General features: G+C 49.0%; 1 protein-coding gene across 1 annotated transcript in view; it reads right to left on the reverse strand.

Annotated features, from left to right (window-relative positions):
* Nucleotides 1-2,563: 2,563 nt before the first annotated feature.
* The window catches only part of HERC3 (HECT and RLD domain containing E3 ubiquitin protein ligase 3), a 119,466-nt gene continuing 95,644 nt past the window's right edge, over nucleotides 2,564-26,385 (reverse strand). The window contains exons 19-25 of the mRNA XM_075351175.1: nucleotides 26,207-26,350; nucleotides 11,569-11,735; nucleotides 6,705-6,771; nucleotides 6,281-6,363; nucleotides 5,601-5,784; nucleotides 4,639-4,741; nucleotides 2,564-3,555 (exon numbers count right to left, since the gene is read on the reverse strand). Of these exons, the coding sequence (XP_075207290.1) occupies nucleotides 3,347-3,555; nucleotides 4,639-4,741; nucleotides 5,601-5,784; nucleotides 6,281-6,363; nucleotides 6,705-6,771; nucleotides 11,569-11,735; nucleotides 26,207-26,350 (957 nt within the window). The 3' untranslated portion in view covers nucleotides 2,564-3,346. The remainder of the gene's footprint in view (nucleotides 3,556-4,638; nucleotides 4,742-5,600; nucleotides 5,785-6,280; nucleotides 6,364-6,704; nucleotides 6,772-11,568; nucleotides 11,736-26,206; nucleotides 26,351-26,385) is intronic.

A 26,385-nucleotide genomic window follows, 5' to 3' on the forward strand; every position in this document is an offset into this window, starting at 1 on the left:
TGGCACAGGTGTTTTTAATCAGCAGGAGACTGCAAGAGGGGTCAGCCTTTTTTGCTCCCAGTTCACACATGGGAGCCGGTGGGAGGTGAGTGCGCAGCTTCTCTCACTGTGTGTTGGTGCTGTGCAGTGGCCGCTGTTGTGGTGGTGTCGTGACAGTGGGGCAGTGCGGCCTGGAGCCTTGGGGGCTTTGCCTTGCAGCATGGGTGCTGTGAGGCACCGGGTCGCCTGCCCTGCTGGTGCTTTGTCGCTGCAGCAGTGGTTGGTGCACAGTGCCGCACCACAAAGGCTTTAGATTAGGGACCCACTCAAGAGGTTTGCCGTGACGTGGCAGTGGGCTTAATACAGTCTGATCAGAATGGTAACTAAGAACCTCATGTTCTATTTAAATTTTTGCCTAGCGGCTTTTAGATCAATGTATTTTTGGGATGTGCGATCCATGTCTTTTTCTCCATAGCATGTTATAGGGCATCATCAATTCAATACGAATCGACACCTTGCATACAGAAATGCTATGATTAGGAAGTGTAAAACTCACAAGGCTGCGGACATGAAGCGATACCTCATAGAGACCTTCCAACAAGTCATTGGGTATGGTGGCTGAGTGGAGTGGCCTCCACGCTCACCTGACCTGACCCCACTGGACTTCTTTCTGTGAGGTCACATCAAACAGCAGGTGTATGCGACCCCTCCACCAACATTGCAGGACCTACGACCACATATCACAGATGCTTGTGCAAACGTGTCACCTACCATATTGCACAACGCGCAGCAAGATACAGTATGCTGTCCAGAGTCCAGATGTGCATTGCAGCTGACGGTGGCCACTTTGAGCATCAAAGTTAAATGAGCGTCATATGCGTGACCAGCATTCAATGTTTTTTTTTTTGGGGGGGGGGGAGGGGGATTCATGGGTTTCATATCATAGCATTTCTGTATGCAAGGTGGCGATTTCTATTGAATTGATGATGCCCTACAACTTTGTAATTCACTTCTTTTCTCTATCTTGTTCCGTTTTCGAGATAAAAATGCTAACTCCGTTGTTTTCCACCAGGTGGCGCTATAGGTGCTTTCATTGCGTAGCGCATGGCTACTTTACTATACCTAGACACAACATCTATGCCTATAGCTGCCGCCGTTCTCAAGTTAATGGCGGTGGACAGGATATGGGTGGACACACTGTATATACATCACAGGAGGGGCTGAGGCTACAGTATATAATTGACAGGAGGGGCTGGGGGCATAGACATTACTGGGGGGCATTGATGTTACTGGGGCATACACATTACTGGGGTGGGTGGCATAGAGTTCTGTGGGGCCACATATATGGCTCGGGGGTGGCAGCACATATGGCTCTGGGGGTCCAGATGGAGGGGGGGTGGAACATACAACTCAGGTGGAGGGGGTCCCACACAGATCGGGGGTGGAACATTCATCTCAGATGGAGGGGGGCCATATGCTGTGCTCAGTGTGCTAGCTCAAGCTCTGGCTGGAGCTGCGCTGCGGCTCCTATTCTTCTGTGGGACTGGAGCTCACGGTGCAGTAGCTCTGCCTACAGATGAAATTCAATGCAGGAGGAGCATGGGGCATTCAGTAGTGAATGCTGTGTGCAGTTCCTCTTCTCAGCGCTCAGAGCACAGGAATATGGGGGCAGAGTATATAGTGGAACACTATGCCAGCTGTCCTTGGTGATACTTTAGACATATTAGGATCACTTTGCGATTCCTACAAAATGGCTCCGCACTGTGAACCTAAACATCATCTTCCCTTATCCTTTTGGAAAGACCCAAAATGGGAGGGGGAGGTGTGACATCACACACATTAGATTCTGCCCACTTTTACTGCAGTTGTAATCCAGGCAAGTTATACACTAGGATTTCAGCAGTTGCTCCCCCTAGTGTTTAAGAGTGGAAAATAAACTTTTTACATTATTTTTTTATGTTTTGTGCAATTAAAAAACAAATCATATTTAAACAAATTTTAAAAAACTTTACATTTTTCAGTTACTGAATTTTTCTTTTTTTTTTCCTGAAGACACCTTTCCTTTAAATGTACCGTCCCCAGCTGAAATGTGCAAGTCAGTCTCACATGCAGTTACATAACTTTGCTTATGCAGTTCATCTTCTGCACCATATTTTGACCATGTTTATCTTGTCTCTACCTACCAGTAATACAGGCTGGGACATCGCATGCATCTTATCCCGACCGCTGCCTGGAAGGATTGAGTTTCTCATGCTGGGCAGCAGTGCTGAAACTAGTAGATCTGCTTGTGAGAGATCACTCTTCCGTTCTGTTTCTGATTTGTGTGAAGACTGTGATTATGGCATTACAATACAATAAAGTACCAAGCACCTGAATCAAGGTATTGGGTGGGGAGGGTGGTTTGAAATAATAAAACTAGTTCTCTACCTGATACTCCCACTCACTGTAAGCCCTGGCAGCATCAAAAGCCCGGTTGTGCACAAAGCAAGGGACGATAATGAAAATCACGTTTGAGCTGTGCTGACATCACACACGTCACCAATATATAGAATTTTAGGTTATTGGCAACAAAAATCAAACAACATTCCAACTTTAAAATGGTTTTATTAATTAAAAATACTATACAAAAAAATTTTGTTTGTTTCATTCAGCTTCTTAAGATCTTCGTGAATCATTTCTACCAGTTTTGAAAATTTAAGATAAAATGCCTTATAGAAGATATGCACTTTTCCGTTATGCAAAGAGTAGTCTACAGGATTTTTATAGAAAAAAAAATAAATAACAATGCTCATTAATATGTGTTGGGCCCTGATTATTACAGACTTGGCATAGGCCCAAACATATTATACTGTATATCTTAATTTCTCAGATGGAATTAAGGGACCTTTATTAAAACAACCTATATGCACAAGACCAGGGTTCATGAGCAGAATTCAACATCTATTAAATCAACGGACATAAAACCAAGAGCACGTCATGTACCCAAGGCCTTCAATGACCTGGAGAGTTCTGGAGCTATGAAATCATTGTCAGACAAGCGTCAGCCTGAGGAATTCCTTTTCTTGATAACACTGTTCTTACTACACCATGATGTTACATAATGAGTAGAGAACATGCCGGAAGCGAGTCAAATGGAAAGAGTAAAAACTACAAATACTGCAGATATCACACATGAAAAGCGATATGCTAGGACATCTGCATATGATTTCTTCATAACAATTTGTGTACTTTGGTTCCTTTACAAAAATAGAAACAGAAGTAAATTTATGTATACAATTTTAAGTGCATTTTACATTAAAATTAAATAAGCCCGATAAAGATAAAGTGCAAATAGCCAGAGGGAAGCATGAAAGCTCAGTGCTACGTCTCATATTAAGCTGAAGCCCTCGTAATGGTCTATGGCTTGGGTCAGTCTTTTCCTGAGGGTTTCTTTGCTGCTGTATTTGGGCAAGTCCAAAAGGTTGTAGCATGTGTGCGCTACAGGCAGGTAGTCCTCCCCACTGGATACAGACTGGATGATGATGTGCAAGCTGGACATGCCGTAGATCGGAATACGGTCACTGCCGGTGAGAAACACTGAAATGACAGCAGTTTATAGTATTCATTAGATGGGAACATTTAAAGGGAAACATGTCATTAGATTCATACTGCCCAAACTAACGGACCACTGCCCCATTACTTCTCTATGGCACTGCAGGAAATAATCATGCACTGTCCTGAGCAGTCCCATAGAAGCTGAGCATGTACCGCTCTGTTTTCAGGGTTTCAATCTCCGAGCAGGAGTATAACAAAAGGCTTCACTATAACCCTTCCACAAATAATTAGCTGCTCAATGACTCTGGGCTTTGACAAGTCAAACAGCTCACACTGACTGGTAAATACCAGAGCACTATCATTCCTGCAGAATAGAGCGGTGTCCATGCTATAACCCTCGACACCCATGTATCACTGATAACTAGACTCAGGCTGTACTATACCGCAGCTTTTCAGGGGTTTAAGTGGTTAACTAGAAGGATAGGGCTCATTCAGCCCCCCTGTGCCGTGACTGTTGCAGTGCCAACGGCTTCTGTAGGGTTATGCTGACCTTGTTCACACACTGAAATTCAGACGTATGGCAGTGTAATAAGTCAGTGATCAAACCCCCTATATCTGCAGTACCCTAATGGGACACAGCAACGTTAAAAAACAAAAATAAAATATTTCTATTTATTTTACCTCACAAAAAAATAGTTATCTAGTATCTTCACAGTCATATGAACCTGAACTATTCAATAATTACATTATTTAACCTATACCACAAGTGTTAATATCAATAAGTTACATATACTCTTAAAAAGGTGCATAGAAAAATTAACTCATTCTAAATAAAAGCATTGAGGGGAAACAGGTAAATAATATTTGTGTTTTTTGGAAAGTCATGATACAGAAGCAAAACATGCTTAACCACAAAGCTTGTTTGGACCTTAGGGACCAACAGGTGACACTAAGGTATTTCCCACTAACACTACACATGGGGATCCAGGGCACTGGGGAGCTGTAGCACATGTTTACTGTGAGAATAATCAATCAGGCCATTTCCTTAGTCATTTGGCTTTAGAAAATTCTTGATCTTTCAATTACACCATCAAAACCATACAAATGCGCTATAATATATCTTACATAGAAACCTCTTCTTCTTCTCCAGTGGGAATTCATGGAATGTCTCCCAGAACATCCTCACAGTAGGGTGTACGGCTGAGTATTCCCCTTTGTAGACAGCGCTCTATGAAAGATTCATGCAAGGTCTTATTAGGCAGGTAAAGTTCGACTATTTGTCTATCATCTAGTATAGAGAATGGAAAAGGAACATCACACGTTTGTTATAGGAAGATGTCCTAACAGGTTATATTGTGGTGCCTCCTCATGATCAAGGTCATCTTCTAACTGCATCTACTACAGTTGGCTACACATATTAGAGGTTATCAGTGCTGACCTATTTCACCACAATCTGACTCCCCCCCCCCCCCCCCCAAACAGAAGAATCAGACGTGTTAAATTACAACATTTCAAACATGTGGTTTCCAAATCAGAGACTGGCAAGAGGAGTTAGTCAGTTACTTATAGTGTGTGGCCACTTTAGCACATCCTTTATTTCATCTATTAGTTTTGAAACCTGTACATGTGGTCAGTTATCATTAGAGATGATCGAACTGGAGGTTTGGTGTTCGTATCAAACACAGACTTTAAAAAAAACAGTTCGAGTTTGGGTGCTTTACGTATGAACACCACTCTCTCGAGCATCGCTGTGCTTGGGTATGCTCGGTGCTAAGCCCAGTGCTAGCTGCTTGCATTGTTTGAATAGCTCGAACTGGGGGTAACAACAGCGTGATCGGATGTAGTGAGCACCGAAAAAAAAAAATATATGAAAAAAACTATGCCCTCATGCACCTGTAAGTGACCTTTTTACGGCTGGCTCTGCATGTGGGCAGAAACCCAAACTGCCCCATTAGTGACTTCCATTGGCATTCAAGTCAAGTACGGGTCCCAAACTGAACTTTATCTAAAGTCCGGCTGACACTGTTGAACCGAATTTCAATGGGTTTGGTCATGTCTAGTTATCACCATTTTTGTCATAATCTCACCTCTTCCAGTTCCTGCCAATCATAGTTAGTGCTGCCAACAACCATGGCTCTGAGTTCAGATGGCTGAAAGAGCTCCAAAACTTTCCCACCAGAAACTTTTAGAAATCCGGTGGAGAATGCCTCATACCATTCTTGTACCGACTGATTGAAGACGTAGTCAATGTAAGCATCAACAAATTCTTTCCTACAAGATGGAAGATGTAGCTCACTTTATTATGATTGCAAACTTTTAAAGTAATTTAGATCTACATCACCCTGTATGGACATAAATTGCCTTTCCATGGCTGCTACACTGAACGAGCATCTTGTTAAGAAGAGTGCTCAAACATCAGGGGGAAAAAAAAACAGGTAACCAAAAGTGGTGATGACTTTAAGGGCGTTGATTGACCAGAACACTATGTATTTAACCAAAAATGACCAATAGCATATTAGATCTATGGATTGTCTGTGCCCAAGAGTGTAAATGACCCTCCTTGGCCAGATCTCCAAGATCTATGTTCATGTAAACAGGTAATGTGCTGCTGACAATAGCCATGTACTATTGGGACAGAATGATCATACTGATAACATTCTGTCTTAATACTGGTATGTTGGCCTGTGTGAATTCAGTCATAAACATTAGTCCATTGGAGCTCATTCATAGGCAGGATTCGGCTAAATGTACTGGTCTGATGACATACCTGTTCTCTTTATTCACAGTTTTCTGGTCTCCTTCAGGCACCAAAGGTTTCATTTCAGTCAGCCCATAACTTTCCCTACAGATCTGTAGACACATTTAATTAAAAGTAAGAGACAAGAAATTTTACACAACAGAAAAAATCTTTGCAAATACTGTAAATTATATATATATTTATTTCTAATAAAGTTTGTACAACTGTAGGTCAGAATTTTACTCTGAAATCCCTAAATTCAAGAGGCATCCAGGTGCGCAGAGCGTGGAAAGTAATTGTGTTCCATACCTTAATTTAAAAGTACTGTATCACAATTTTCTCTAAATTACAGTATATAAGATTCGACAACATGACTATGGTAAATTACATTGGTATCTATAACATACAGACTAGATCGGAACCGTTCAATGAAAACAATTTTGTGTCTCCTTACTGTAAAATTAAGGCAGAAGGTCTCCTCAACATCATCTTCAGGGTATTCTAATAAATCTTGAAGACTCCTGGAAGTAAAGAAAAAAATAAAATACAAAAACGTTATATATATTAAAAACACAATAAAAAATGATGGGTGCTGGGAAAGACAGATTTACTTAGTATAAAAGCTCATAGTAATAAAGGGAATTTTGTTTACTTACCATAAATTCCTTTTCTTATAGCTCCTATTGGGAGACCCAGACAATTGGGTGTATAGCTTCTGCCTCCGGAGGCCACACAAAGTATTACACTTTAAAAAGTGTAACCCCTCCCCTCTGCCTATACACCCTCCTGTGGATCACGGGCTCCTCAGTTTTGGTGCAAAGGCAGGAAGGAGAAAACTTATAAATTGGTCTAGGGTAAATTCAATCCGAAGGATGTTCGGAGAACTGAAGACCATGAACCATAAGAACAAATCAACATCAACAACATGTGTACACAAAAGAACAACCAGCCCGAAGGGCACAGGGGTGGGTGCTGGGTCTCCCAATAGGAGCTAGAAGAAAAGGAATTTACGGTAAGTAAACAAAATTCCCTTTTTCTTTGTCGCTCCATTAGGAGACCCAGACAATTGGGACGTCCAAGAGCAGTCCCTGGGTGGGTAAAAGAATACCTCAATAAAAAGGAGCCGAAAACGGCCCCCTCTTACAGGTGGGCAACCGCCGCATGGAGGACTCGCCTACCTAGATCCTTTAGGATCGTTGTGGAGGGAGGGGTTTCGTGGGTGGTGTTATACAGAGCTCAGCATTTAGAAAACTGACTATAGACTACACTAAGTACAGCCCAGTAAGTGACATCACTGAAATCAGGCTCTCTGCCTCCACATTACACTGCTCAGATGGGGTAACAAAACCCTGGTGATACCTTCCCTTTAAAGGGAATCTATCGTCAAAAAAAAAAAATAAATAATAACTGAAAAAATGTAAAGTAATAATGTTTAAATGTTTTGTTTAAATATTTTTTTTTTTTTAATTGTGCAAAATATAAAAAAAAAAAAATTAAAAAGTTTGATATTTTCCACTGTTAAACACTAGGGGGAGCAGCTGCTGAAATTCTACTGCTACTGAAATTCTACTGCTACTGAATTTCCACTGTATAAAAAGCTCAGATTACAGCCTGCCGTAAAGTGGGCGGAGTCTGCTCTCCTGTGTGTGATGGCACGCCTCCCCCCTCCTAATCTGAGTGTTTACAACAGATAACAGAGAATGACATGTAAGGACACAATGCACAGCCATTTTCCTGGTGACCAGAAATGTCTAAAGTGTCACCAAGGACAGCAGGAGTATCACACAGGATAGGATTAGATACACAGCTCTGCAGACAGTATCACACAGGATAGGATTAGATACACAGCTCTGCAGACAGTATCACACAGGATAGGATTAGATACACGGCTCAGCAGACAGTATCACACAGGATAGGATTAGATACACAGCTCAGCAGACAGTATCACACAGGATAGGATTAGATACACAGCTGTGCAGACAGTATCACAGGAGAGGATTAGATACACAGCTTAGCAGACAGTATCACACAACAGGATTAGATACACAGCCGTACAGACAGTATCACACAGGAGAGGATTAGATACACAACCCTGCAGACAGTATCACCGGTACACACACAGGTACGCACATGCAGTGGCGTGCACACACACACACACACACACACACACACACACACACACACACACACACACCCCTGATGGGGACCTTGTGTGTGTGTGTGTGTGTGTGTAGCACAAGGTCCCCATCAGGGGTGTGTGTGTGTGTGTGTGTGTGTGTGTAGCACAAGGTCCCCATCAGGGGTGATTGTGTGTAGCACAAGGTCCCCATCAGGGGTGTGTGTGTGTGTGTGTGTAGCACAAGGTCCCCATCAGGGGTGATTGTGTGTGTGTAGCACAAGGTCCCCATCAGGGGTGAGTGAGAGTGTGTGTGTGTGTGTGTGTGTGTGTGTGTGTGTGTGTGTGTGTGTGTGTGTGTGTGGGTGAGTGAGTGAGTGTGTGGCACAAGGTCCCCATCAGGGGTGATTGTGTGTGTGTGTAGCACAATCACCCCTGATGGGGACCTTGTGCCACACACACACACACACACACACACACACACACACACACACACACACACACACCCCCCCTGATGGGGACCTCGTGCCACACACACACGCCTTTCACATCATTCCTCCCTGTGACCTCCGGTGGGCGCTCCAGGCAGCTGTGCTGCATGCCATCTTCCCCTGCGTCCGGCCGACATTTCACACATCCGATCGCATACACACACACATCCGATCGCATACAATCACACATCCGATCGCATACACTCACACATCCGATCGCATACACTCACACATCCGATCGCATACACTCACACATCCGATCGCATACACTCACACATCCGATCGCATACACTCACACATCCGATCGCATACACTCACACATCCGATCGCATACACTCACACATCCGATCGCATACACTCACACATCCGATCGCATACACTCACACATCCGATCGCATACACTCACACACACTCACGATATCGCACATACCTGTACAATCGCGCGCACACACTCACAATATCCGGAGATATCACATGCTTCCCATGTGATCCTCTCGCAGGTCCTGAAAGCTCACTGCACAGCATCGCAAGCGCCGGTACACACTCACAATCACCCCTGATGGGGACCTTGTGCCACACACACACACACACACACACACACACACACACACACACACACACCCCCCCTGATGGGGACCTCGTGCCACACACACACGCCTTTCACATCATTCCTCCCTGTGACCTCCGGTGGGCGCTCCAGGCAGCTGTGCTGCATGCCATCTTCCCCTGCGTCCGGCCGACATTTCACACATCCGATCGCATACACACACACATCCGATCGCATACAATCACACATCCGATCGCATACACTCACACATCCGATCGCATACACTCACACATCCGATCGCATACACTCACACATCCGATCGCATACACTCACACATCCGATCGCATACACTCACACATCCGATCGCATACACTCACACATCCGATCGCATACACTCACACATCCGATCGCATACACTCACACATCCGATCGCATACACTCACACATCCGATCGCATACACTCACACATCCGATCGCATACACTCACACACACTCACGATATCGCACATACCTGTACAATCGCGCGCACACACTCACAATATCCGGAGATATCACATGCTTCCCATGTGATCCTCTCGCAGGTCCTGAAAGCTCACTGCACAGCATCGCAAGCGCCGGTACACACTCACAATCACCCCTGATGGGGACCTTGTGACACACACACACACCAGCGGCGGGCAGAGCTGGGGGAGCTGCGGCAGCGGGCAGAGCGGGGACTTGGGAGAATGGAGGGAGGGGGGTGTCATTGGAGACGGTAACGGCGGGGGGAGGGGCGGCATCAGTAGCTGGGGCAGAGCAGGGGCTGGGGAGAACGGAGGGATGGGATGTCATAGGAGACAGTAACGAGGGGAGGGGAGGCGGCCCGTACTCTCACATCCCGGCGGGTGACAGGGGTAAAGTGGAGCAAACAGCACACGCTGTGAGCTCCACAATAATGGCGCTGAACTCCTCCCTCTGTTGTGTTCTTGACAGCCCAGGGGGCGCATCCAGGTCGCAGCAGACGCCCACTGTAACGTACTTCATGGGGTCGGACCCCGACTATCAGAGTCTATGCACAGGGGCTGCCATAAAGGAAGGAGTTACTGTCGTTACACACACGGCAAATCCAGCATGGCAGCCCCCAGTGCCTCCAGTAAAATAAGAATTACATAAAAACTAAATAAGCTGCGATTTTCATTTTGTATTAGAAATACTTGATTTCATAATCACTATTTTTAATACAAAGATAAAAAACCGCAACACCTTCCCTTTAAACACACCTAACTGGTCATATAATAATGCCCAGTAGAGGGCAGTGTAGAAAGGTACGGAAGCAACATGTGTGCTGTGACTACAGTATTATAGGGTGAGTAATGAGAATGAAAGAATTTATTAAAAATACACAATAATGACTAAAATTGAAAAGGTTATCCACATCTGAAATATGTATAACCCAATTTTACTGGTCAGTGCATGATAAAAGGAGGTATCAGTATACATGTCTGTCTACCCAAACAGTCAGACTTTCTATGTTAGGAATGTAAAAACTGATTTCTCACCTTCTGACAATGAATTTAGTATCCTGCATTTTGGGAGTACACAGGACTGAGGGGCGAGGGTTGTCAGCACGTCGTACCATCCCCTCCCTAAGGATTGTAAGCACCAACATCACCAGGAGATATATTTCCTCTGCTCAGCTCATCTATTAAATAATTAGATTCTGCTCACAAAGGGAATAGGAGACTGCTTATTATACAACTCCCTATTACCCAGGAGGAGCTAAGCAAAAGCAGAGTCACATTTTTATCTTTGCTTTCTGTAGCTTATATAACGCCAACAGCTGGTTCTGGAGGATACTAGGCTTAGAATAATTGGGAACCTGACAGCACCATGAGGTAGGGACAGAGACCCCAATTCCAGCAATGTATTACTTAGTTTATTTGTTAGAGATTCTTGTGAGCCACGCCCCCTTGGTAAAGACACGAAAAATTAGCATTTAATCTCTGGAACTGTATGGCGGATAAAAGCAAAAGGAAAAACACACGAATAATTCATAGGAGCAGTGGGACTAATGTAAGAGCTGATCTGTAGTCGGACCCCCATAGACTTAATATTGATGGTCAATACTGAAAGCACATGTGCACATACAGAAGATGCTCAATGCGGACAGATTTCACGTACCCACCTTCCTTCCGTTGGGGAGAGCTCCTTGAGATCTTCCAAAGTGGCTGGCACATTCAGAAGCTTCTTATATAGCACCAAAGGAAAGTGGAGGTCAACCACTGTGAAGTTATAGATGGCTAACCCACACATAATGCCGATCAGGTGGAACCAGTTGTGCTCTACAAAACACTGAGGAACATAGAAGTATGAGGCCACGCGTTCGGAACATCTTCATTTACAACTTTACATGCCCTTCCTTACCCTGCAGGAACTGTGTGCTCAGGTCATCTGCTACCTTTATAAGAAAAGATGGGCACAAACATTTCCCCCACCCATCAACCGTGCCATAACAGGGCTTGGGCTTGTATTTTATGGGATGAGATTTCATTTCTAATAACACCACTTTTCCATACAATGAAAAAAAAAAAAAAAAAAACAAAACCCCACAAAAATAAATTTCAAGTGCAATGGAAAAAGCTGCATTTCCTCCATTGGGGTTTTTTTTTTTTGCAGAGGGCTCATTGTGCCATACAAATTGACCTGGTAACATGATTTTCCAGGTAAGTAAAAAAGAATTTTGTTTACTTACCGTAAATTCTTTTTCTTCTAGTTCCGTCTTGGGAGACCCAGACCTTTTTTTGGGTGTTTAGCTTCTGCCTCCGGAGGACACACAAAGTACTACACCTAAAAGTGTAGCTCCTCCCTCTGAACTTCTACACCCCCTGGTGAGCCAGTCACAGCCAGTTTAGTGCAAAAGCTGAAGGAGAATAGCCACCCACAAGTAGAACAGAGCAAGAGCCGGAACAGCCGGAGACTCTGTCCACGACAACAGCCGGTGAAAACACGCGGAACAAGGAAATTGCCAACAGGCAACGGAGGGTGCTGGGTCTCCCAAGACGGAACTATAAGAAAAAGAATTTACGGTAAGTAAACAAAATTCTCTTTTTCTTTATCGTTCCTTTGGGAGACCCAGACCTTGGGACATTCCAAAGCAGTCCCTGGGTGGGAAATAAACAGAAAACACTAAGAAGTAGGCAGAACCTAACTTCACAAATGGGCGACCGCCGCCTGAAGGATGAGTCTGCCCAAGCTCGCATCTGCCGAAGCATGAGCATGCACTTGGTAGTGCTTCGAGAAGGTATGCAGGCTAGCCCAAGTGGCAGCCTGACAGACTTGTTGAGCCGTAGCCTGGTGCCTAAAAGCCCAAGAGGCACCGACAGCTCTGGTCGAGTGTGCTTTGATCCCCGGCGGGGGAGGCGCCTGCGTACTCTGCTAGGCGTCCAAAATGGTCGACCTAATCCAACGGGCTAAGGTCGGCTTAGAAGCTGGGAGGCCCTTGCGCCGACCTGTGGTTAGCACAAAAAGAGAGGTGCACCGCCTAAGCACAGCGGTGCGAGACACATAGATCCGGAGAGCACGCACCAGATCTAGAGTATGTAGAGCTTTTTCAAAGCGATGAACAGGGGGCCAGACAGAAGGAAGGTAAAGTAAAGTAATGTCCTGGTTAAAGTGGAAGGGAGAGACCACCTTAGGAAGAAAGTCCGGAGTCGGACGGAGAACCACCTTGTCTTGATGAAAGACTAAGGCTATGTGCGCACTAGTGCGTTTTACCCGCGGATTTACCCGCGGATTTGCCACGGAAATTTCTTGAGAAATGTCTGCAATCTTTGTGCAGACATTTCCCAGCAAATCCTATGGTAAAAAAAAATAGCTGTGCGCACTGGTGCGGATTTTTCTCAAGAAATTTCCTTGAGAAGAATTTCTCAAGAAACTTTGAGAAAATGAACATGTCCATTATTTCCGCAGGTACCCTGCGGATTTTGGCAGTACAGCCTGCAAAAATCCGCAGGGAACCACCCGCGGGAAAATCGCGGCAATTCCGCGGCTAATCCGCGGCAAATCCGCATGCGGATTTGGTGCGGATTTTTTCCGGAGGTCCGGAAATCTTTCACTCCCAGAAGTTTCTCAAGAAATTTTCTTGAGAAACTTCTCATTTCTAGTGCGCACATAGCCTAAAAAAGGTGACTCCGAGGAGAGCGCAGCCAAATCAGAGACTCCTGAGAGAAGTTATGGCAACCAGAAAGGCCACTTTCTGTGAAAGACGATACAAAGAAACCTCCCTAAGAGGCTCAAAGGGGGGTTTCTGCAAGACCGTGAGAACCAAGTTAAGGTCCCAGGGGTCCAAGGGCCGCCGGTAAGGCGGAATGATGTGAGACACGCCCTGCATGAAGGTGCGGACCTGAGCCAGCCGAGCGAGACGCCGCTGGAACAGAACTGACAGAGCCGAAACTTGTCCCTTGAGGGAGTTGAGGGACAGTCCTAGCTGCAGACCGGACTGTAGAAAAGACAGAAGAGTCGTCAAGGAGAATGGCCAAGGAGAATGGCCAAGGAGGATGGCCGGTAGAGGGACACCAGGACAGGAAAATTTTCCAAGTCCTGTGATAGATCTTAGCGGAGGAAGACTTGCGGGCCCGAGTCATAGTGGAGATGACTTCAGGGGGAATACCAGAAGCCGTCAAAATCCAGGACTCAAGAGCCATGCCGTCAATTTGATGGCCGCAGAATTCGGGCGGAAAAACGGACCTTGCGAGAGTAGGTCTAGACGGTCCCGGAGATGCCACGGCATCTCTACGGACAGTTGGAGCAGGTCCGGATACCAAGCTCGCCTGGGCCAGTCCGGTGCAATGAGGATGACTCAACGACCCTCCATTCTGATCTTGCGCAGGACTCTGGGCAAGAGGGATAGAGGGGGAAACACGTAGGACAGACGAAACTGGGACCAGTCCTGAACCAGAGCGTCCGCAGCGAAGGCCTGAGGATCGTGGGAGCGAGCCACGTAAACAGGAACTTTGTTGTTGTGACGGGATGCCATTAGGTCCACGTCCGGAGTGCCCCATTTGCGGCAGATCGACTGAAATACTGCCGGGTGCAGGGACCACTCGCCACCGTCCACGCTTTGACGGCTGAGATAATCTGCCTCCCAGTTGTCCACGCCTGGGATGTGGACTGCGGATATGGTGGACCTGGAGTCCTCCGCCCATTGAAGAATGCGTTGTACCTCCATCATTGCCAGGCGGCTGCGTGTCCCGCCTTGATGGTTGATGTAGGCAACCGCTGTCGCGTTGTCTGACTGGACTCGAATGTGCCTGCCCGCCAGCAGGTGGCGAAATGCTAGGAGAGCTAGAAGCACGGCTCTGGTTTCCAGCACATTGATTGAAAGGGCTGACTCGGACGGAGTCCAAGTGCCCTGTACTCTGTGTCCCCAGCCGGATAGACTGGCATCCATGGTGAGAATCACCCAGGACGGGGCCAGGAAGGAGCACCCTTAGGACAGGGAGAGGGGCCGAAGCCACCACTGAAGAGAGCTCTTGGTCCGTGGCGACAGAGCCACTAACTTGTGTAAGGAGGAAGGCCGCTTGTCCCAACAGCGGAGAATGTCCAGCTGCAGGGGGCGCAGATGGAACTGGGCAAAGGGAACAGCCTCCATGGACGCCACCATTTGACCCAGTACCTGCATCAGACGCCTGAGGGTATAACGGCGGGGCCTCAGGAGAGAGCGCACCGCCAACTGGAATGACAGCTGTTTGTTTAAGGGCAACTTCACAAGTGCCGGCAAAGTCTCGAACTGCATCCCTAGGTACGTGAGACTCTGGGTCGGAGTCAGAGTGGATTTGGGAAGATTGACAAGCCACCCGAATTGGGCTAGAGTGGCGAGAGTGAGCGAGACACTCCGCGCTGGATGGAGCCTTGACTAGAAGGTCGTCCAGGTAAGGGAGCACTGCCAACCCCTGGAGGTGCAGAACCGCAACCACTGCTGCCATGACCTTGGTGAATACCCGAGGGGCCGTGGCTAACCCGAAGGGGAGAGCCACGAATTGGAAATGATCTTCTCCTATTGCAAAGCGTAGCCAACGCTGGTGTGAAACTGCAATTGGCACATGTAGATAGGCATCTCTGATGTCGATGGACGCCAGGAAATCCCCTTGGGTCATTGAGGCAATGACTGATCGCAGAGACTCCATGCGAAAGTGCCGCACCCGAACATGCTTGTTGAGAAGCTTGAGATCCAGGATGGGGCGGAAGGTACCGTCCTTTTTGGGAACTAGGAAGAGGTTTGAGTAAAAACCTCTGAACCGTTCCCGGGCGGGAACTGGTACAATTACTCCGTTGGCCTGCAAGGCTGCCACGGCCTGTGAGAAGGCGGCGGCCTTGGAGCAGGGGGGAGTTGACAGAAAAAATCTGTTTGGCGGGCTGGAAGAGAATTCTATCCTGTAGCCGTGAGAGATGATATCTCTCACCCACTGATCGGAGACTTGTTGAAACCAAGCGTCGCCAAAGTGGGAGAGCCTGCCACCGACTAAGGACGTTGCTGGAGCGGGCAGAGAGTCACGAGGAGGCTGCCTTAGTGGCAGGACCTCCTGCGGTCTTCTGTGGACGCGCTTTTGAGCGCCAGTTGGATTTCTGGTCCTTAGCTGAGTTAGCGGACGAGGCGGAGGGCTTAGAGGACGACCAGTTGGAGGAACGAAAGGACCGAAACCTCGACTGAATCCTACCCTGGGCAGGTTTCCTGGTCTTGGTTTGTGGCATGGAAGTACTCTTCCCGCCAGTAGCTTCTTTAATAATTTCATCCAGCTGTTCACCGAACAGCCGGGAACCAGCAAAAGGAAGCCCAGCAAGGTACTTTGAAGAAGCATCTGCCTTCCACTCTCGAAGCCACAAGATCCTGCGGATAACGAGGGAATTAGCCGAAGCCACCGCAGTGCGGTGAGAAGCCTCTAGCATGGCAGACAAGGCATAAGAAGAAAAAGCTGAAGCTTGAGAAGTTAAGGCAACCATCTCGGGCATAGATTCTCTGGTGAGGGAATGCATCTCCTCTAGAGAAGCAGAGATGGCTTTGAGGGCCCACACTGCTGCAAAAGTTGGGGAAAACGCGGCCCCCGCCGCTTCATACACGGATTTGGCCAGAAGGTCAATCTGACGGTCAGTGGCATCCCTAAGGGAAGTGCCATCAGCCACCGACACAACGGTCCGGGCTGAGAGCCTAGACACCGGAGGGTCTACCTTTGGGGAGTGAGCCCACTCCTTGACCACCTCAGGTGGAAAGGGGAAACGGTTATCAGAACAGGCCCTGGGTTTGGTCACAGCGGTTTGAAAACTGGAGTGGTTAAAGAACACACTCTTTACTCTCTTAGGCGAGGTAAACTGGTGTTTTTCTGCCAGAGAGGGTTGCTCCTCTGATACTGGCGGAGTGAGATCCAGTACAGAATTAATGGAAGCAATCAAGTCACTAAGTTCTGAGTCACCCTCGGAAAGATCAATGGGGCACATGGAGTTAGCCTCCGACCCCCCTGTAAAGGCATCCTCCTCATCTTGCGAGTCAGCTCTTGAATCAAGAGCCGCGGGATGAGGAGGAAGAGGAAACCCTGCAGAGCCTCTTAGGAGGACGGGGTCTGTGCCCTGATGATGAATCCTCTGTGAGTTCCAGTGGACGGAGGTCAGAGGATAGGGATCCTAAAGGACCCTTAGCAAGAGCATTAGAGGCACCCTGTGAAGGGGGCTGATGCATATTCATCAAAGTCCTGGACAGAAGTCCCATTGACTCAGTGAATGACTGGGAGACAGACCTAGAAAAGGACTCTACCCAGGCCGGGGGTTCAGCCACAGGTGCAGAAGCAGCCTGAGAGACCACTGGGGGTGAGACTCCAGGCTGTGGCACCTCCAAGTTAGAGCAGACATCACAATGTGGATAGGTGCTCGGTTCAGGCAGCAGGAGCTTACATGCAGCGCATGCAGTATAAAGCTTTGGAGCCTTGCTCCTCATGTGAGACATGCTGCTGGAGTGGGGAAAACAGCTTCTACCAAAGAGAATGCACCCCAGGGAGTGTATTCCGAGGTCCACAACCAGAGACCGGCTGTGGCTTACCACACCGCTGGAAGCGGTGTTGTGTGCCCTCCAGATCCCGAAGCCCGGACTCCCAATGCACAGCACCTCTGCAGGGATGCAGAGTGCAGGATGGCCCAGCGCAGAGTGAACCCTGTCCAAGAAAATGGCCGCCGGAGCGAAGAGAGGGGGCGGGACGGGGGCGTCCCTGTAGGAAAGCGGGATCTGGAGGGCCATAGAGACCTGCAGGGGAGGAGTCACGCACAAGCAGTGGGGAGTGTCCCTCCCCTGTGCAGGACGGCGGCCGGGAGGAGCCGTGCCTGTCCCTCTGCATGAGTGACATGCGAGGGCAGGTAACAGAAACTAGGCCTCCGGCAAAGCCGGGGCCTAAATTTGAGCAGCGAGGCCGACGCGCAGGCACCATCGGCGCGGTGCTCGGGCGAAAGCCAGAGGACCCGCCAGAAATGACAAAACAAATACGGCAAACACACTCTCCCCATACAATAAAGGACATAGACCCCTATCATATGAACGCCTCAGGTACTTAGCTGCTGAGACGCAGGGCCAGGTCCCTGGGGATGAGTGCTCCGGTCCAGCAGGGTCCTGAAGGGGCTGTGGACGGAGACCGGTCTCCTGCCAGGCATGGAGACCACGCTGGCTCCCACTTCAATCTAGAGCCCAGGAGGGATGGTGAAGGAGCACGGCATGTAAGGCTCCAGCCTTGGAAATCAACCTTACAACACCGCCGACACAGTGGGGTGAGAAGGGATATGCCTGGAGTCCAGACGTGGACCCGCACTTCTTCAAACTTTATCCAAAAGAAAAATCATATGAGAATGCATGTGTGGATGTATGCCTCCTGAACACAAAGCGATAAACTGGCTGTGACTGGCTCACCGGGGGGTGTATAAGCTCAGAGGGAGGAGCTACACTTTTAGGTGTAGTACTTTGTGTGTCCTCCGGAGGCAGAAGCTAAACACCCAAAAAAAGGTCTGGATCTCCCAAAGGAACGATAAAGAAATTACCCGAAATGCGTAGATGTGGACGCCATCATAAAGCCATTTTACTTGTCTAGTGATGGTCTGTGTATGAACTTCTGCAATTCTAGAGTTTTCATTTTTTTATTCCCACTCTGTATGGCATTAACATTGCGGTTATTTCATTTTATATATAGGACTTTTACGGATGCATCGTAATGGGAACAGAAAGCGGGCAATTCAACTTTTTATATATTTTTTTTTTTTAAATGGTTTTAATAAAGAGAATTTTGTTACTTACCGTAAATTCTTTTTCTTATAGTTCCGACATGGGAGACCCAAACCATGGGTGTATAGCTACTGCCTCCGGAGGACACACAAAGTACTACACTCAAACGTGTAGCTCCTCCCTCCGGGCTATATACACCCCCTGGATGACAATCTACCCAGTTCAGTGCAAAAGCTGAAGGAGGACATCCACCCATAAGTAGAGATAGAGTAAAACTCAGCAAGACCAGAACTCTGTCTACTAACAACAGCCGGTGAAACACACGGAACAAAAAACTGCCAACAGGCAACAGGGAGGGTGCTGGGTCTCCCATGTCGGAACTATAAGAAAAAGAATTTACGGTAAGTAACAAAATTCTCTTTTTCTTTATCGTTCCTTATGGGAGACCCAAACCATGGGACGTTCCAAAGCAGTCCATGGGTGGGAAATAAACCAAACTGAGAAGTAGGCAAAACCCAACTTCACAAATGGGCGACAGCCGCCTGAAGAATGCGTCTGCCCAAGCTCGCATCTGCCGAAGCATGAGCATGCACTTGGTAGTGCTTCGAAAAAGTGTGCAGACTGGACCACGTGGCAGCCTGACAAACCTGCTGAGCCGTAGCCTGGTGCCTGAAAGCCCAGGAGGCACCGACAGCTCTGGTCGAGTGCGCCTTAATCCCCGGCGGAGGAGGCACCTGAGAACACTGGTAGGCATCGGTGATAGCCGACCTGATCCAACGAGCTAGGGTCGGTTTAGAAGCAGCGAGATCCTTGCGCTGACCAATGGTTAGCACAAAAAGTGAGGTGCACCGCCTAAAAACGGCGGTGCGTGACACATAGATTCGGAGCGCCCGCACCAAATCTAAGGAGTGCAACGCCTTCTCAAAACGATGCACAGGGGCCGGACATAGAGAAGGCAATGAAATGTCCTGGTTAAGGTGGAAAGGAGACACCACCTTAGGGAGAAAGTCCGGAGTCGGACGAAGAACCACCTTGTCTTGGTGAAACACCAAAAAGGGAGATTCCGAAGAGAGCGCAGCCAAATCAGAAACTCTCCTGAGAGAAGTTAAGGCTACTAGAAAAACAACTTTCTGTGAAAGTCTAGACAAAGGAACCTCCCTGAGAGGCTCAAAGGGGGGTTTCTGTAAGGCCGTGAGGACCAGATTAAGGTCCCAGGGATCCAAGGGCCGCCGGTAAGGAGGAATGATGTGAGATGCGCCCTGCATGAAGGTGCGCAGCTGAGCCAGTCGGGCGATACGCCGCTGGAACAATACCGACAAAGCCGACACCTGTCCCTTGAGGGAATTGAGGGACAGACCTAGCTGTAAACCAGACTGTAGAAAAGACAGGATGGTCGGTAAGGAGAACGGCCAAGGAGCATGGTCGGAAGAGCGACACCAGGACAGGAAAATCCTCCAAGTCCTGTGGTAAATCTTGGCCGAGGAAGACTTCCGAGCCTGAGTCATGGTGGAGATGACCTCAGAGGGAATGCCTGAAGCCGTCAGGATCCAGGACTCAAGAGCCACGCCGTCAATCTGAGAGCCGCAGAATTCTGGCGGAAGAACGGACCTTGAGAGAGAAGGTCTGGGCGGTCCGGGAGATGCCACGGCACCTCTACGGACAGACGGAGCAGGTCTGGGTACCAAGCTCGCCTGGGCCAGTCCGGAGCAATGAGAATGACTCGACGGCCCTCCGTCCTGATCTTGCGCAGAACCCTGGGCAAGAGCGCTAGAGGGGGAAACACATAGGCCAGACGGAACTGAGACCAATCTTGAACCAGTGCGTCTGCTGCGAAGGCTTGAGGATCGTGGGAGCGAGCCACGTAAACCGGAACCTTGTTGTTGTGCCGGGATGCCATTAGATCCACTTCCGGAGTGCCCCACTTGCGGCAGATTGATCTGAACACTGACGGATGCAGGGCCCACTCGTCGCTGTCCACGGTTTGACGGCTGAGATAATCGGCCTCCCAGTTTTCCACGCCTGGGATGTGGACTGCAGATATGGTGGACTTGGAGTCCTCCGTCCACTGGAGGATTCGTTGAACCTCCAACATCGCCAGACGGCTGTGAGTCCCGCCCTGGTGATTGATGTAGGCAACCGCTGTCGCGTTGTCCGACTGAACCCGAATGTGCCTGCCCGCCAACAGGTGGTGAAAGGCTAGGAGAGCTAGAAACACAGCTCTGATCTCCAGCACATTGATCGAGAGGGCTGATTCGGACGGAGTCCAAGTGCCCTGTGCTCGGTGATGGAGAAATACTGCTCCCCAACCGGAGAGGCTGGCATCCGTGGTGAGGATCACCCAGGACGGAGTCAGGAAGGAGCGTCCCTGTGAGCGAGAGAGGGGCCGAAGCCACCACTGAAGGGAGCTCCTGGCCTGTGATGACAGAGCCACCAGCCTGTGCAAGGAAGAGATCCGCTTGTCCCAACAGCGGAGAATGTCCAGCTGCAGGGGACGCAGATGGAACTGGGCAAAGGGAACCGCTTCCATTGACGCCACCATCTGACCCAGCACCTGCATGAGGTGTCTGATGGAATGACGGCGGTGCCTCAGCAGAGAGCGCACCGCCAGACGAAGGGACTGCTGTTTGACTAAGGGCAACTTGACAAGTGCCGGCAGAGTCTCGAATTGCATCCCTAGGTACATAAGTACCTGGGTCGGGGTCAGAGTGGACTTGGGCAGGTTGACAAGCCACCCGAACTGAACTAGCGTGGCGAGAGTGAGAGAGACACTCCGCTGGCAGTCTACACTGGATGAGGCCTTGACTAGAAGGTCGTCCAGGTAAGGAATCACTGCCAACCCCTGGAGGTGCAGGACCGCAACCACTGCTGCCATGACCTTGGTGAACACTCGAGGGGCCGTGGCTAAGCCAAAGGGAAGAGCCACGAATTGGAAATGTTCCTCTCCGATTGCAAAGCGTAGCCAATGCTGGTGTGAGACCGCAATAGGCACATGCAGATAGGCATCTCTGATGTCGATGGATGCCAGAAAATCTCCTTGGGTCATTGAGGCAATGACCGATCTCAGAGATTCCATGCGAAAGTGCCGCACCTGAACATGCTTGTTGAGAAGCTTGAGATCCAGGATGGGCCGGAAGGAACCGTCCTTCTTGGGGACTAGAAAGAGGTTTGAGTAGAAACCGCTGAACCGTTCCCGGGAGGGAACCGGAACAATTACCCCGTTGGCCTGCAGGGATGCCACGGCCTGAGAGAAGGCGGCGGCTTTGGAGCAGGGGGGTGTGGACAGAAAAAATCTGTTTGGCGGGCTGGAAGAAAATTCTATCCTGTAGCCGTGGGAGATGATATCCCGCACCCACTGATCGGCGACGTGTTGAAACCACACGTCTCCAAAGTGGGAGAGCCTGCCACCGACCAAGGACGTTGCTGGCGCAGCCAGATAGTCAAGAGGAGGCTGCCTTAGTAGCAGCGGCTCCTCCGGTCTTTTGAGGACGCGGCTTTGCGCGCCAGTTTGATTTACGATCCTTGGCTGCGGTAGTGGACGAGGTCGAGAGCTTAGAGGATGACCAGTTAGAGGAACGAAAGGAACGAAACCTCGATTGGATCCTGCCCTGGACAGGTTTCCTGGCTTTAGTTTGTGGCAAGGAAGTACTCTTCCCGCCAGTAGCTTCCTTAATTATGTCATCCAGCTGTTCCCCAAACAGCCGGGACCCAGCAAAAGGGAGACTCGCAAGGTACTTCTTAGAGGAAGCGTCTGCTTTCCACTCTCGAAGCCACAAGATCCTGCGGATCGCGAGGGAGTTAGCGTAGGCCACCGCCGTGCGGTGAGAAGCCTCCAGGATGGCAGACATGGCGTAGGATGCAAAAGCCGAAGCTTGAGAAGTTAAGGCATCACTCTCAGGAATAGAGTCCCTGGTAAGGGAATGTATCTCCTCCAGGGAGGCAGAGACTGCCTTAAGAGCCCACACTGCCGCAAAAGACGGGGAGAACGAGGCTCCTGCCGCCTCATATACAGACTTGGCCAAAAGGTCAACCTGGCGGTCAGTGGGATCCTTAAGAGAGGTGCCATCAGCCACAGCTACGACTGTGCGGGCTGAGATTCTGAACACCGGAGGGTCTACCTTTGGGGACTGGGCCCATTCCTTAACCACCTCTGGTGGAAAAGGAAAACGGTCATCTGAACTACGCTTCGGAAAACGTTTGTCAGGACAGGCCCTGGGCTTGGTAACAGTGGTCTGAAAGCTGGAGTGGTTAAAAAACATACTCCTAGCTTTCTTAGGTGAGGTAAACTGGTGCATCTCTACCAGAGAGGCTTGTTCCTCTGACTCTGGTGGGTTGAGGTTCAGTACGGAGTTAATGGACGCAATCAAGTCACTAACATCCGCATCACCCTCAGACAAGTCAATGGGGTACATAGAGGCAGCGTCTGAGCCCACAGTAAACGAATCCTCCTCGCCCTGTACCTTGGCACGTGAATCAGAGCCGTGGGAAGAGGAAGGAGAAGGGTCCCTGCGTCTCCGTTTAGGGGGACGGGGTCCTGGGACATGCTCAGAGCTCTGCAGAGCTAGGAGCAGCAGACGCACCCTGAGAAGGGGGCTGATGCATGGTCAGCAGTGTCCAGGACAGCTGCCCCATGGAGTCGGCAAAAGACTGGGAAATAGCTTGTGAAAAGGATGCTACCCAAGCCGGGGGTTCAGCCACCGGGGCCGGAGCAGCCGGAGGGACCCCTGAGGAGGCTCCAGGCTGAGACACAACCATATTAGCACAGGCATCACAATGTGGGTATGTGCTTGGCTCTGGCAGAATGAGCTTACATGCAGTGCATATAGAGTACATGTTTGCAGCCTTGCTCCGGGTGACAGACATGCTGCTGAGGTGGAAGCCCTGCAGCAAGCAAACACTCCTGTAGAATGTCCTGAGAGTGTAATAAAAAGCCCACAACCAGAGGTTGTGGCTTACCAGACCGCTCTCTGTGTGCCCTCCGGATTCCACAGCTCAAAGCCCATGTGAAGCGTCAGCCCTCCTAAACAGCAGCAGCTGCAACATCCAGCGCCGTACAGTGTAAGAACGCTGAGAAAATGGCGCTGGAAGGAGGAGGGGGGAGGGTATTAGGCCAAGAGCGGGAAAACGGAGGGCCAGGGAGAGATGCAGAGAGAGATACAGGGGAGGGAACATCTCCCCAGAGAGGAGTGCCCTCCCCTCTGCTGGCCGAGCGGTGGGCGGCGCCACGCTATGCCTCTGTATGCATGACATGCAGAGAAGCCGAAACCGAAACTAGGCCCAAACTGAAGCCGGGGCCTAGATTTTAAAAAAGCGGCCGACGAGCAGGCACCTTCGGCGCGGTTCTCAGGGGAAACCCCCAGAACCGGCCGGAATTTACAGTAACGATAAAACACATACTGTCCCCCTAATAAAAGTACCCGGGACCCCTGAAAAACGTCTCAATACTTAGCTTTTGAGACGCAGGGCCAGTCCCTGAGGGGGGGTGAACGCTCCTTCCAGCAGGAACCAGACAGGGCTGCGGATGGAGACCGGTCTCCTGCAAGCAGAGAGGACCGTGACGGCTCCCACTTCAAACCAGAGCCTCTCAGAGGATGTGAAGGAGCACGGCATGTGAAGGCTCCAGCCTTGTAAAGTCAACCTTAACAGCACCGCCGACAGAGTGGGGTGTGAAGGGACATGCCGGGAGTCCAGACTGGACCCGCTTTTCTTCCAAATCTTGAAAATCAAAATAAAAATGAAAAAATATCAGAGAATGCAAGTGTGTGTACCTCCTGAAACACAAAGCATTGAACTGGGTAGATTGTCATCCAGGGGGTGTATATAGCCCGGAGGGAGGAGCTACACGTTTGAGTGTAGTACTTTGTGTGTCCTCCGGAGGCAGTAGCTATACACCCATGGTTTGGGTCTCCCATAAGGAACGATAAAGAAATTTTAAATTATTTTATGCTTTATTTTATTTTGTCCCTTACAGGATCTTTCATCTCTTGTTCTATATGCAGCAAAACAACTTTATTACAAGATAGAGACAGTACGATCTAAGAAGCGGAGACACAGGTTGGGCTTCACTGGAAGACAAAGACAACAGCAGCCCCTAGTGGCCATGATTACCCATCGGCACCCCATAATCCCTTCATGAGGGACCGATAGAAGATGTGCGTACTGGCATTCGCTCCATTTAAATGTCGCTCTCACTAGATAGCATTTAAATGGTTAAGCAGCAGTGATTAGCGCAAACTCCACTCATAGCCATTATTGGCAGATGCAGGATATGCATCACAATTTGCATCTGCCAGGTAAGGCGCAGGCTCAGCTCCTGAGCCCACTCAATAGGACGTGACATAGGAAGTGCTATTCCATCCTGTTGGGAAGGGGTTAATATTGGAAGCTTTACAGATGTTCACAATGTTGCTAATTAGAGTCTGTTTCTATCCTATCAGAAATTGCTGTGGCTTTGCTACAATGTATCATTAAAATGAGATATCCAGATCTCTATCATTTTTTGGTACAGGCCTAAGAGCTTACAGGCAGTTCGTTACCAACCACCTGCCTGTTGTGCCTCTCTGCTGGCGATTCTGCGGCTTCCATTGACATCACATCGGCAGAGTAGCTGTTTCTCTTCCACTCTCCTCTGTTGACAGAGCGCGACTGCCGATTGTCAGGCAGCAAAGAGCTGGTTGTCAAACTGTGGCGAGCCGGATGTCAATCAGTATAATGGTGGCAATCACACCCGGTCAACAGCAGCCCACAAGAGGAAGGCCTAAGCCACACGGCGAGAAAATCGGTGCGAGTGGAGTGCGATAAAACATCGAATACCATTCGGACCAATTCTAGCCTGTGTGACAGCACACATGAGCGATTATTTTCTCAGCCCTAATCGGATCAAGAAAACAATCACAGCCTGCTGCGACTATAATGCAAGACTCTTTTCTCTCGCACCCATTCAAGTGAATGGGGCAAGAGAAAAATCGCACTGTACTCGCAGTACACTGCTGTACCACGTGTGCAGAGCGAGAATTGCAATAGCCGGCTATGGAGGAGAGAGGGAGAGAAATCCCTCCCTCCCCTCCTCCGTGCCGGCCCGCCCCTCCGCACCGGCCCGCCCCTCGGCAGCACTGGTCCGCCCCTCCGCAGTGCTGGTCCGCTCGCAGGGTTGGACCTCAGACGCAGGCACACTCGCATGACACTCTGCTCCTGCTGTACTGCCAGCGAGAGCCGAGTCTCATGCGAGCATCACAGTAGTGCCCCGCGTGGCCCCAGCCGAAGAGGTGCTCTGTTGGCGTGAAGCAGCAGAATAGTCGGCAATAGCGGTTGGTGACCGCTCTGAGGTGGCGCTGAGTAGAACAGAAAGGTAATTACTATGATCCTAAAAACTAATATAGCCCATAATAACCCCTTCAAGCCTTCAACCCAAATGTGAACAAAAATTACTGTAAATTTTTTTATTCACAACCTGACATGAGACAGATCTTGCTTAGAAGAGCCTTTATAGTATAAATAGTAGTCCGTACTGCAGATGTGTACAACATTTGAAGTTTTTCTTTCGGTAGACAGCGAGTCAGATTTAGAGGTCACTTACTATATCGGAGAACCAGATGAGGTTAGAATCAGGATACACCGTGAACATTCCGTAGATTGGGTTCAGAAGCTCTTTAAGAAGCAGGAGAAAGAATTCTTTAGTGACTCCACCGTCATCCACTGCCTCTTCACCATCAAATATTACCTGGAATATATGAATGTATTAATTCCATGTCATCT

This window comes from Anomaloglossus baeobatrachus, chromosome 1, assembly GCF_048569485.1.
Source record: "Anomaloglossus baeobatrachus isolate aAnoBae1 chromosome 1, aAnoBae1.hap1, whole genome shotgun sequence".
In the NCBI taxonomy this organism is placed as follows: domain Eukaryota; kingdom Metazoa; phylum Chordata; class Amphibia; order Anura; family Aromobatidae; genus Anomaloglossus; species Anomaloglossus baeobatrachus.